Here is a 14,186-nt window from a genome sequence, read left to right on the forward strand (position 1 = left end):
TCATTTTTTTATAATAAAAATGCTGGTAAACTGTTTACAAAAACTTTTTTTAATTTACGGTTGTATCTATTTTTACCTCACTAAGATAAACTAAAAAAAAGTATTAAGAAACGTTACCTAGGGGGTAATTATAACTCTAATAGATTGTTTGTCTTATGATTCACAGTTACGTCAGTATAGAATTGCATGCGCATGTCTATACGTCTTTCATACGATGGCTTGCATTTTTTCGATTCCATAATAAAAATATAAATTTGTATTGCCTAAAAAATAAATTTGTATTGCCTAAAAACAGTTAAGCAAAAAACGATTGCAAATTAAACCTGAGTACGCGTCGCCAGGTTTAAATTTATTTTCTATTAGTTAAAGACCTCGTGAGTTCTCTTTGTTTGCTCAAAATAAGTATTTAAATTCCAAGAGCAACTATTCAAACAAAAGCCCACGTCGTATGGTTAATGCCACGTTTCAGCGCTGGTCATAATGTCGATTTTAATACCGTAACGTGAAGACCCTATGCCTATGTAGCCAGTGCGTTTAGCCTGTAATAATGGCAATTCAGATTAAGTTAACCTTGTCTCCTAACACATCTTATTTTTGGGTGAGCGCGTCTCGGTCGGTTGGGCGCACGGCCCATTCAAAGTATTGTATACACAAAAGGCGCTCTAAGGTAGGTTTCTTAATTCATTGTACAAACGAGTAAGGTCCGAATTAAATGATATTGGCACTGAGTAAAGATCGCGAATAAAACAAATGGTAAGTATAGCAATGTTGTTTACTTACTTAGGTTACCGAACTGGAATAAAAGAATACAAGCTTGAGAAAGTAATGTTAGTCAGCGAGTTTTAAAATGAGAATAAGCGGAATTTTAGGTCGTTTGTGGTTACCAAAAAACAAATTAAGTAGATATTTTGCACTAAGCTTTGTAATCTGGCTAATATTTTTTCTTTGGTGTATAAATGTAAATATGTAATGATTAAAAATTAACACCTTGCTCTATTAAAGTATTTTTTATTTCGATTAACGTTTGTCATAACTTAACGCCAAAAATTGTAGGACGAATCGTTGTTACACGTGACGAAGAAAAATGTACGAATTTAAGGCAGAACGTAAAAAAACGAGAAAGTAGTATCGCTTATGAAAAGTTTTGGGTTGGGTTATAACTATAAGTTGTATTTGTATGCTAACATGTGGGTTTACTAAAAAATATAATGTCTGTATTTTAAAAATGTACAATAATTAATTTATTAATGTATGTTTCTTTTTTATAGTCCGCTGGCAGTAATAGAAATTAGACTGTACATATTTTTATACAATATATTTATGGAAAGCACCGGCTTATTATATTTCATTTCTATACAACGTTAAAATATTTGGCAGTCATGACTCTAAGAAGGTCGGGGATTTATTCCAGTAGCGGGTTGGGTCGTTCGAAAAGTATGTGGAGTTTGTCATCAGATGAAAAACGGAACAACTTTGCCAATCCGGATAAGGTACATTTGATATTATAACTTCTATGCTTAAGGTGAATGTGACAAATACGTGGCTATGTTACAATAGAGCGCCTTTGAAAGCCTTTCATGAATAAAATGTCTTTTATTTCAATATTATTACACCGCTCTAGGTGGAATTCGAGTAATATATGTCAATCTTAAATTGAATATACACATTTTGGATCTAACTACATACATAATTTATAACTTGAGCTTTTGCTTATCTCCAGATTTGCGAATGGAATCAGTTTAGTTAAAAAAACAAATCATTTTATTTTGAGAAAAAAATTGATTAAACAAAAATAAAATTAAACTAACTTTCTAAAAAAGTTTAATGTTCTAATTTGAACATATTTTATTTAAAAAAACAAAAAACAAAATAAATTTTGTGAGTAAATACCCTACTATAAAAAAATTTTGATTTTGCACAGACAAAAGTAGTTACTCTCTCTCCTTTTTATTGACTCGTTTTTTTGTATTATTTTTAACTCTCTCACATGCTTAATGCTATGTTGTTTTTTTTGGGAAATTCTATGACGTAAAGGTTCGGTCATTTTAAATATTTTAGATTTAAAATTTGTGCGAGAATTAGGCAAGCAAGTGGTTGTTTTTCAGTGATCATGCTTACCAAAATTTTACTCGTGTTTTTCCAGTCAGTTTAACGGCGTTTTATATTTATAAAAAGGCAGCACTTTTTACAATTTAGATTTGTTATTTAGCTGTTTAGTATCTACATTTGCGTTTGTTTTTCTATAGAACTTCCTTATTTAAGTGGCATATTTTTTATTAAGTGTTTAGTTTTGGAATATTATAGTATTGACCTAGCTGCTTGTTTGTGGTTAGTTTTTATTGACTATGCATGCACGCGACCCACCGCCGAGAAAGGTTGGTTATTTTGATTTTATAAAATTTAAGGACTTTATTTACAAATATTAAAATAAATATGTATATATATATATATTTATTTTTTTACAGTTTAAAAATAACTTCTATTATTAACTATAAAGAAAGTCGTAATAATGATTTTAACAACTGAAACTGTATAAATACACTAACAGACTAAGTATATATAAAATAAAGTTGTGTTTTGTTCTACATATATAAAGCATATTTGGAATTTTTATAAAATATGGACAAACCACAATTTTATTTTATATATACAATATACGAAATATATTTATGCAGTCCTATTCATCAGTTTTATATTATGTTTTTAAAATCATAATTCAAGGGTAATTGTAGAATAAAAAAAATTAAGCTAAAAAAAAGAAAAGTGTTTTCTTGCACAAAACAGTTTAAATTTAAAACAGGGATTTGGGTTTTGATCAAACATTTTTTTTATGATATAAGAGACATTTTATATTAAATTTAATTTATTTATAATATTGCTATAAAAAAATTCACTAAAACAAAACTTAACAAATTAAAATTTAATTTACTTTGTTTTAGGCGAAAATAACCCAGCTTTTAAAAACAACTCAACTAGAGCAACTATCAAAACTTCAACACAAACATCAACAAGAATGTGATTTGTTGGATGATATTAGGTATTTTACAAATATAAATTTACTTTAACTTATTATAAGTAAGCATGCGCTGTTTGATTCATAAAATAGCTTTTAAGTTGTTGAATTTTAAAAATATAAGTTATTTAGGTAAAAAAAATTGCTATAAATAAAAAAAAGTTCATTTTTGTCCCAATAAAATAAATTTATTTTTTATTTTTTGATAAAAATTCCAAGTATTTAAATATATTTTATAACGGTCATTATCTGTTAGTAATAAATTCTTAATTTAGCCCCAGGAAATCATGATTTTATTGTTGTTGTCTGTATGTTTAATGGTACAAATAAGGCCTCAGTTGTAAGTGATTTCATAATTATGTTATATTCACTTAAAATGAATTTGAGAATAGTTCACTGAGCATTTATTGATCATATTGATTTTTGTAAAATAAATGTTTTATTAAAATATTAACAAAAACTAAAAGCATAGTGAAAATCCCAAAATAAAAAGTGAATCAAAAGTCATTATCTCATTTTCTATTTTTAAATAAGTTTAATTTAAGGCATAAGATATCAAGGCGCACCTATTTGTCTTGGTGTAATAGACATAATTTTTTTCAATTTTTCTCCTTATTAAGATACATTTAAACTAATAACATGTTTGTGAATGTGTAGTACTACTATGTTTAACAACATTATGTCATTTTATTTTATTAACAACATACACGGTGTGGCCTATAACTATGTTTGTTTTTTATAGTTTTAAATTGTAAAGTACTATTGAATATCTATAAAAATGACTTTATGAGCTATACGCTGCTGGTAACCAACAGTAAACAAAACCATTAATCATGTTGATTTTTATATTACATTGGGATGGAAGTATCACATTGGTGTTAGTGTATTTAATGTTGTATGTACATTACACTTGTCATTCAATCAAGTTGAATAGTCAAATATTTAAACACTGCACAAATAAATAAAACATCAAATTTAATACTTTAAAATTTATAGCAAAAAATTTTTAAATTTCAGTTTGAGACGAACTTTATTTTCAAAATGTTTTCTTTTTTGTAGAAATTTTGGAAAGCAAAGATCACAACTGGAAAAAGATTATGCCCAAGCACTACAGAAACTGGTAGCTCAATATCAAAAGAAAGATCTATCCAACGTTACTTACTCAGAAGAAGATGGCCCCAAGTAAACTAAAATTTAAAATTTAATTTATTAGATTTTATATTAACCTATTTCAAATATTTTTAATGCAAATTGAAAAGCTAAGATGTATTTAACTTAACAATTAAAAATGTTTTACTAAAATGTCAATCATTTGTATTTTAAAATTTTTTATTTATAAATTTGTTTGTTTAGAACTGTGGTAGAAGTGTGGAAATCATTGTTGGAAGCAACAGATACAGCAGCTCATGCAAGAATTGAAGCGTCGGAAAATTATAAAAATAATGTTTATGAAGCTGCGAAAAATTGTAAAACACAAAAAGATCAGCAACTAAAAAAGGTAAATGGAAATTATGTTTTATTGAAACTTTTAATTTTTGCTACTCTAACAAACAATTTGCTAATTTTTTTACGTTTTTTGTTTGTGTAATTTTAAAATTATATTAATATGGTAGTAATTTATTTGTGATGCAATTTTATTTTAGGTATTAAAATATTAAGCATTTGTTTATAACTACATTATTATAAAAAGTATATAGTTTCTGTTTTTATTTAAGTATATTTAAAAACAAGTTTAAAACTTTTTTCTATGACAATTGAAATAAAAAAAATGTATATATCGTTAATTGATTGCAACTTATATTTACTTATAACTTTAGCCTATGTAACTTAGCTACTTTAACTGTTAACCAATAATTTAAATAACTAATTCACTTTTTCTAAGTTATATATTTACAAATTGAATGAGGCATAAATGTTACTAGGCTGTCATTTAAAATTATTCATTTTTTATTTCTATAGTGCCAAGATTTATTAAATTCCTTACAAAATGAAATTGCTGAAACTGTAAAAGATTTAATGAAATCGAAAAAGAAATATTTTGAACATCAACAAATATCGTCAAACGCTAAAGAAAAATATCAAGAAGTTAACGAAAGGTGAAAATAATTAAAAAAAATTAAAAAATAAAAGTAAATTTTTTTCCCCATTGAAAAAATAAGGTATTAATTACAACCATTCATTTACACAAGATAACATAAAGCTGTTTGTTTGTTTATGGTAAAAATTATTGTTTTTATGATTAATTAATACCAACTATAAACAATGGCTTGCACTTATATAGTTTATGTGGTACACACAAAAACAAATTATTAGCATTATCATCGTTTATTATTGTAATACTAATTTGTATATATAGTAAAAAAAAATGTAGAATTGAATTCTTATTTTTTGTTTTTCAATTCTTAACACTTTAACCTTTTTCAAGGCTATTTCTAGCCTGTTGAGTTAAATCAATTTTTTGTCTGATATTAAATTTTAATTACTGGTTTTTTAACTTTAATTCAAGGTTGAAAAAGAACGCAACTAGTATTTTTAAATCCAAATCCGGTCTAGAAAAAACTTTACAAAAGGTGAGATAATGTGTTTTATGTATTTAAGAAGTTTACTTAAAATATCAAAATTAATAAGTTTAAGTATTACATACAAATCAATCATTCAAATTTTTTTTTTCAAATTCACTAACACACCTTTTTGTTAGAGATTTTTATTCCATTTAAAAGTTATTTGACAACTATACACTTATTTTATGATTTATTAAATATTTTTTTTAAAGTTATTTTTTTTTATAGCTTGAACAAAGATGTGATGAAAGTAAAAAATTTGCAACTATATCGAGGAATGATTATTTGTTAATGTTGGCCGTATCAAATGCCCACCAGAAGCGTTATTATGAAATTGATATGCCAGAAGCAATAAGGGTATGTATTAAAATTCAATATAGTCATTAAAAGGGATCTGAAAATATTTTCTATTATTTTTAGTTATAATTATTTTGTAAAATTAGTTTAATTTTTTGTGCATAATTTTTTTTATTTGTAAGTGATAAAATATAAACAACAAAGCCTAAAAATTATCTTAATAAAAAAAAATTATCTTAGTAAAAAATGTCCTTGCGATAAGTGCTTATTAAATTATATAAATAGACTAAGTAAATGTTTAAGCATATAAGATGACATAATCTGCACTTCCCGTAATTCAATAATGAACTTTGTATTAAGATCTTGAAAAATGTGGTGGCTTGATGGTATTTAATTTAATTATAGTGTTGTCATTTACTTACCCTAAATATGTAAATATTTGCAACTTCTTCTATTAAAAAATTTATTTATGCAAAAAAAATATTTTTGCAGTTTGTTTTAATCTTTATCATGTAAGTGAAGAAATAAGTAAAAATTTAACAAAAAGTCAAACTTTAATCTAATATCGAATTGTTTTAATGTTAATTTTAATAAAGGTTATATTGCAGAAATTTTTAAAAGTAATAGCGCTGTATATTGCCGACCTAGCATCGTGTATCGATAATATTTGCTTTTAACGCCAACATTTCTTCGTCTGTGTTTGTTTAAACAACCACCAAGTCCTTGACAAAGAAAATAATAAAACTTTCGCGAGACTATTTTCCTGAACCCAAAATAAAAAGGGTTTGGCTTGTAATAATGGTAAAGAATGTAATTGATCTGTTTAGGACATGTACACATTAGAAAGAGATATATAGGCTACCAGTCCTTTGAACAACAATAGACAACACCACAAATTTTGATTGCCCAAATAATTTAAAAAAATTACCACCAAAATTACTGTGCGGTACATAGGATTTTGGTTACGGTTCATATGTTATGGCATGCGACGTTTTTTTCCATAAATATTTTTCGACGTTTTTTCCATAAATATTTGTTATCTATTTTTGGCTAGACATGGTTTTTGTGTAAAAGGTTAATTAACATTTATTAAACAGTAAACACAAAAAAAAAAAATTTTTTTGCAAAGTTTTTGTTCAAGTTAAAAAAAATTTACTCTTGATTTAAAAATTATTTTTTTTAAGGTACTTGATGGTGATATTCACACGAAATTACAAGGATATTTAACGGCACTCAATAAGTATGAGGTTGATGCTTGTAATCGAACTCAAGAAGCTTTTATTAAACCAATGCAGTCCGCCGACCAGGTAAATATTAACTTTTTTTTGTAACTTTTTAATTAATAAAGCTAACCCATTCTGTTTCAGTATTTAGTATAGATGGTGTTTAAAGTATATTTCTGGTTTGTTTTCTGTTTTTTTAATATTCTTGTATTATTTGAGTTTTTGCTTTTTTTGCATTGTAGACTACTTTTATTGTAAATCATTTCTCAAGCTTTTCCCGTTTAGAAGAATAACAAATTTAACATTGATTGATAACTTTCGATGGGTTTTCTATGAAATGCCAATCAAGTGTTTTAAATGTTTCAATTTTTAACCAAATAAGCAATAAGGCAGTGGGATTCGCTTCCTGTATTGTCATTCAAATATGGTCAATGTGGTTTAAACACTCAAAATGTGGCCAGATTTCAAATTGTTTTTTCATAATCTGTAATGGAAATTTTTGCCAATCTAGTTTCTATACTTCGAAAAAAAAAGTTTTTATAATCTTATAGTTGTTTCCTTGGCATTTAATTTTATGCGAACACCAAAAAAAATAGAAATTTTAGTTTTATTTCATACTTTTTAAAAATTTTTTTAGGCTAGTAGTCTAGTAATGTTGTTTCATAATTATGTAGGCCGTCAATCAATGCATCTAATAAATTATTTAAAGGTTTTATGTTTATTCCTTCCCTACTGAACTGGGGACTTTACACAATTAAAAATTTAATCTCCAAAAATTATCAAAAAATCAAATTTTTTTTAGATATCGCGAGAGTATAGTACTCGCTGTTTCTTACACGAAAACCCCGTGTTTGAGTGGGGGCCTAGATATGAGTTTGAAAGTTGTGGGGAGGACCCAGTTGGGGGTTTACTTACCTCTGAACAACCTGGAGAAGATAATTCACTCAACAGGGAGGCAAGAAAGTAAGTTGTTAAAAAGGATTTTATTTTAACGTGACTTAAGAAATAAAATTATTTGTTTTAACTTTTTTTTGTAGTTGTCTTTTATTTTTTGTTATTTTTCCTTTTTTCTTGTTTCACTTAATTTGTACACAGAAAATTTCAAAAAAGCAATATGATACCTGGATTTTAATTGCAGAGTATTGTATTAAAAATATGCACCTGATTAACCTTAAAACATTTTGTTATATTAAATTTTAATTTTAAAAAAGCTAAAAAACAACTTTATATTTTTAATCCAGTAACATATAAAAATCTGGTTAAATGTTTAAAATAACACAATTAATTTAAAATGAATGGAAAAATTAAAAATTTCTTAAATACAAATTTACGATCATTGTTTTTTATAATTGACGTCATAAATTTTAAAAAACAATTGATTGATTTTAATCAGGAAGTTATTATAACCTACTTCATTGTTTTTTTTTCTGCTTAGATTTTGAATATTAAGGTCAATAAAGTTAGGAAGTAAAAAAATTGAAGTAAATAAAATAAAAGATCACCAAAAAATATTAACATCAAAAATAATTCATTTCAATTCTTTTTTTAAAGTCAATTTTTTATTGTAGATGGTCAACCAAACTTGTAAGAGACGAAAATCAAATAAAAAGATGTGAAAAAATTATACAAGGTTTTGAGAATCGATGTTTAAAATTTGCTGAGGTAATTATAAAAATTTGTTTTTTTTGGGTATTCCCGCATAACTAATTTAGGTTTGTTCAGTGTAATTTGGTAAAAAATATGCAATTTTTGCAATGCTAAATATAAATTGAGATTTGATAATATATTAACAAATCAAATACTAAAAATGTAACAGTTAATACATTGTTTAATCAATACTGAAATTTAAAACATACTTTTTTTGTTAAGTTATAAAAATTATGACTAAAATATTAATTTTTTTGTTCAATGTAGTACTACATTTTAAGAAACTTTTATTTTAAATAAAACCGATTACCATTTTTAAAAACCTTTGCCAGATTTCGATATTGTACGGTAATTAACAAATAAGTGGTGCTATTTTTGGTGTCTAGTAGTAACTGTTACAATACCAAATTACATTTTAAACCATTGAAAAATAACATATGGATTTATTTTTCTAGTGGTGTGCATTCTAGCAATTGATTTAGCTTATGTTCATTGGGGCATAAAATATGGTTTTGTGGGTTATTTCACCTTACATAAAGGTGGATTCATAATTGAATTAAAAGCTGTAGAGTGATTTTTATATGGGGATAATGTAGCAATAAATTAAATTAACATTTAAAATATAAAATTCCTATTTTGAAAAAACCACCTTCATGAATATTGTTGTTAAAAAAATTCTTATTAAATAAAGGCGTTTAAAATTTAAAATTTAAACTTTTAAAAATTTTTAAACTTTTAAATTTTTTTAATTTTTTAGAATCCATTATCAGCCTCTGAAACAGTAAAACTAGAAACCGATGTTCGATTGGAAAAAAACAAACAAGATTTGCGAAAATCAGAAACAAGTCGTCTAAGATGTTTGGCAAGGTTGGATTTATTAAGAAATGCTGAAATTGATGTTGATACCTGGATTGAAAGTGCAACAGCACAGGTATCGAAAATTTTTTCTTTATAGATGTTTAAAAATTAAACTAATTTATATAAAAAGGATTTAACTTAGTTTTTCTTTATTTGTAATTTTTTATTTTGTAACAAAAAGTTAAAGAGAATCAATATTTTTGCTGTTTTGACATTTTAAGTTTTTAAAAATTGCAAAAACCCACATAATTTTTAACAAATTGCCTCCAATTATTTTTTGTCATAAACATAAATATAACTGTATATTTTGTAGCCTTTTTTTCTCTTAACAATTGTACAATTTAAACCTTTTTTTTTAAATAATTTAATTTACTTCCCACAGGCTGCTAAAGAACTGTCGGAGTCAATAGCCAACACCCCTGTCTCGGTTAACCACAAGCCTAGTCTTAACCCCTCCTCAGCTAATACTCCATTCGAGGGAAGTTTTTTTGATGAAGATTTTGTGGAAGATGACACGTTTAACGAGGATAGTGCATTTGGAAGTGAGAAAGATGATCTCTCGATTCCCTCTAGTGATCATAGTAGAAAATATCCAATAACCTGTACTGTTAGTTATGCTTATAAGGTAATTTGGTTTAATTTTTGGTTGTTGATAAAAAAGTGTAGATTTTTTTAAATAAACTCAATCTTAATAAACTTGGGGTTTTGTAAAAAAAAAAATATATTTTTTTAAAATTTATAAACCATAATTTTTCTTATCAACTCCTTTATTTTTTTTCTATTTTGTTAGATGTTTTTTTTTCTTTGTCATATTTATTCCTAAGTTAGACGAAAATACTTTGCAGCATATTAAAAACTTTTTTTTAAATAAAGGCGACTCGAGAAGACGAACTGACCATTAAGGTTGGAGATAAAATTGAAGTTGTTGAGGATGGTGATTTAGATCAGTGGGTTAAGGCCAAAGACTTCAACGGAAAACTCGGCTATGTTCCTGAAAACTACTTGGATTTTCCGGAGAGTTCAAACACCTCGCCAAATCATCACTATGCTCTGCCACCGGGTGACACCGATACTCTGAGATCAATGTCCTCAGAATCATCGACTTCTGAAAACTCGATGACAACTAATTCGTTGGTGTCGCAGAATGATAGCGAAGTTGGAAATATTATTTCTGGTGCTGTCTTGATTCAAAGCATGCCAGTTCCAAGTAAGTTAATTTCTTTGTTGTTGATTTTATGTTAAAATCTTTTTGGTTATTTTTTTGTAAAATCTTTTTGGTTATTTCCCTTAGTTTTTAGAAATGATAATTTAATTTTACTAAATTTAAATCGATTATTTATCAGGTAAAATAGCAGTTTGCTATTTATAAATTTACGAAAATGTTTTCCATTATTTTATTAATTCTTGTTTAAATACTACAACACATTTCATTATTCAAAAAAAATAAGACAAATTTTAATGAATAATCATTAACAATGGTTCATTTTGCCAAGTTCAGACTTTATTTTTCAAATTCAGAGTGTGTTTGTGGAATGATAAATTATAAAATACACGAGGGTTTCTTGAAGCAATAAAACTAATGTTAAACAAATAGACCAAACATAAAACCGTAAAGAAACAACATAAAAGCTTGTTCACCTTATACTGGGCATAAAATTTGTTTGTTCAGTAAACATTAAAATAACATAAAGATTATTTTCTTACATGTTTTATATTTGGTAATCGCCCCTTCCAAAATATTTAAACAGTGATTAATTATAACATACTAAAATTTAAAAAATGTGCAAGTGAGGTCATAAAATAATAGAATTGATGTCCCTTAAGGCTTTTTGAATTTAATAGTCACAATTAAATATCTATCTTTAAATATAACTATTATGAATAAAAAAATATAAGAAACTGCACATTTTAAAACATTTTAGAAATTTTTTCAATTTTAAAATGTGTTTGATATTATGCTATACTAAAAATATTTTTGTGTCAAGTGTAATCATAAAAATTTTATGTTTTTTTATTTTTAATCAGTATATTTATTTTATTTTTTTAGACGACAATTTATGTCTTGGCAAAGCAATATACGACTATGACGCAGCTACTGACGAGGAATTGAGTTTTCCAGAGGGTGCAATTATTAATATTTTAAGTAAAAATGACAATGGTGTAGATGATGGTTGGTGGAAGGGCGAATTAAATGGAAAAATTGGAGTTTTTCCAGGTCTCGTGGTGGAAGAGTTGTCTGCTAATAATAATAATTCGGTTTCCCTACATGAATCTCCTGCTGTAAGTGTTGAATTTTTGTTTATTTATTTTAATTTTTTTTCAAATGTGATGTGAATTTATTGTTTGATTATTGGCAATTTTGTTTGGCAAATATTTAATTTATTTTGTGTAAAATATTTTTTATTTTGTTAAATAGGCAATTAATTTATTGCAAAATAGTTTTATTTAGTTTTCAATTTAACTTAAATTTTTTTTTTTAGGATTCTCCAACTCTGGATGCACCCCCATCATTCTGTCCTCCTCCTCCTCAGAGCATTCCGCCAGTGATCTCGGTTGATCTCGCTCCACAACAAACAGGAAAAGTAATTTCCGTGCGGGATGGAAGAGCAAATTCTGCTCCCCCTTCTCCCCTCTACTCACAAGTTAACAAAAAATCGGTAATTTTATTAAATAAATTTTATTTTTATATTTTGCTTTAAAAAAAAATTTAATTGGTTTAGTTACTTTGAAAAGTTTGTTATTCAGAAATTTTTAGTTTATAGTTGGGTTTTTACATTTAAATTGTTTTTTTTGAACAATCTATTATTTTTTATTGGATCTCAAATTTAGCTTTTTTAATTTGTTTTCAGCATCGATCAGCACCTGCCCCACCCAACAGACCAAATTCATTTTTACATCAAAATAATTTTTCAAGATGACAAAATTAACCAAAATCATCTTTTAATTTTTGTCTTGTGAGATTTTCATTGTCAACCTTTTTTTGCATTGATTTTAAAAGTTTGAATTTCGGCACTTTATAATACAAAAATGAGAATTATACAAGTACATCTGTAATTAGTTCCTTTAGTATTGTTTTAACATTTTTTTTATTAATTTTGGAATTTATTTTTTTTCTAAAAAATTTTGCAGAATTTATTTTTGTTTTAATTCTCTTATGGGCAATGTCTATTTCTATGGTTCTAATTGATGTTTAACGTTGTAATTAATAAATCTAACTTTATTGTGGTCGTTGTTCAGCTGGCCTGAATGATAATTTTCCACATAAATATACATGTAGTATGTATTTGGTGCATAGTTTTCAGTACTCTATATTCTTCAAAAAATACCACAAAATGTCAATTTAGTTTTTATGAAACAAACTCAAAGTTTATTTAAAAACATAATACAGTGTCTTAATCAGTAGTTACTTTTAGTATATTTATGGTAATTTTAATACAAATGCCCAAACACTTTTTTGTTTAATTATTTTCATCGACTTGTTAATTTCTATGAGAGAAATTTTATGAGAATTGAAAATTAAGGCGTTCGAACTTAAGTCTTTGTCGTTATGTGTATTTCTTTGTATTGTCAACATTGCCAATATCGTGTAAAATAAAACATATGTGCTGATACACAAAAGAGTTTGTGGTATTTTAATAAACCTAGCATTCTTTACTCTAAAAATTCTTTTTACTACAATGGGGCACTTCAAAATCAATCTATGGTATTGGTGACGTCAACGGTAATTGAGCGGGGATTTTTTTTTCGCAGGTCACGTATTTTCCATCTTTTATTTATAGGAGAAAAGAAATATATTTGATTTCACTTACTTGAAAACGATTTACGTGACAATACGCATTTACTGTTTTAACTAGTTGTAGCAAAACAAATCGAAACAAGGCCATTGAGTTTGGTATTTTGTTTCACTAAAACGTGTAAACAGTAATATTACAAATATAAAAACAAATTCATCATGATAGTAAATAAGGAAGTTATATTTAACTAAGTTAGCTGAGACATGAATCAACTAAGTCTTTAGTTAGTTAGGATATGAATCAACTAAGTCTTTAGTTAGTTAAGACATGAATCAACTAAGTCTTTAAACTTAAATGAGTGCTTTTAATAAAAAAAAAACTAAATTTATTTGATAAATAAAATATGGTTCGAAATTATTTGATTATTTTTAACATAAAATTTTATAAATAAAAAATATATGCATAAACATTAACTAAGAATATTACATACCTTTGATTTTTAATAAACAAACCAGCATTTAATATAACAAACAAACAAGAATTATTTTTTAATTATCTTCAAATTTTAAATATAATAAGATATAACCGACCAAAATTTTAAAACCCAATATCAATCTTTAAATTTGAATAAACAAACACCCATTAATTAGTAATTAGTGATAAAAATTTTAATTTTAATTCATTTTTGAGTTAGTAATATCATGATATACAATTGACCAAGATTTAAAAAGTTAATAACAACCCTTAAATTTTAATAAACAAACACCTATTAATTAGTAATTAGTGATAAAAATTAAAATTTTAATTCGTTTTTGAGTTACTAATATCATGATATACAATTGACCAAAATTTA

The 14,186-nt window shown here is 25.9% G+C and overlaps 1 protein-coding gene across 2 annotated transcripts; it reads left to right on the forward strand.

Annotated features, from left to right (window-relative positions):
• The first annotated feature begins 891 nt into the window (after positions 1–891).
• LOC145742995 (F-BAR and double SH3 domains protein 2-like) lies at positions 892–13,211 on the forward strand. Of its 2 annotated transcripts, none has more exons than XM_082560850.1 (16): positions 892–1,490; positions 2,940–3,037; positions 4,073–4,195; positions 4,367–4,511; positions 4,973–5,109; positions 5,520–5,583; positions 5,803–5,931; positions 7,056–7,178; positions 7,897–8,057; positions 8,663–8,756; positions 9,499–9,672; positions 9,982–10,224; positions 10,473–10,806; positions 11,647–11,879; positions 12,080–12,256; positions 12,449–13,211. In XM_082560850.1, exons 1-16 carry the CDS (start codon positions 1,380–1,382, stop codon positions 12,515–12,517), a joined length of 2,415 nt encoding a protein of 804 aa, XP_082416976.1. In that variant the 5' UTR covers positions 892–1,379; the 3' UTR covers positions 12,518–13,211. The 2 variants fall into 2 exon arrangements, with proteins under 2 accessions (XP_082416976.1, XP_082416984.1); XM_082560858.1 differs by lacking the exon at positions 892–1,490 and adding an exon at positions 2,190–2,375.
• The last annotated feature ends 975 nt before the right edge of the window (positions 13,212–14,186 follow it).

Source organism: Corella eumyota, chromosome 1, assembly GCF_963082875.1.
Source record: "Corella eumyota chromosome 1, kaCorEumy4.1, whole genome shotgun sequence".
NCBI lineage: Eukaryota > Metazoa > Chordata > Ascidiacea > Phlebobranchia > Corellidae > Corella > Corella eumyota.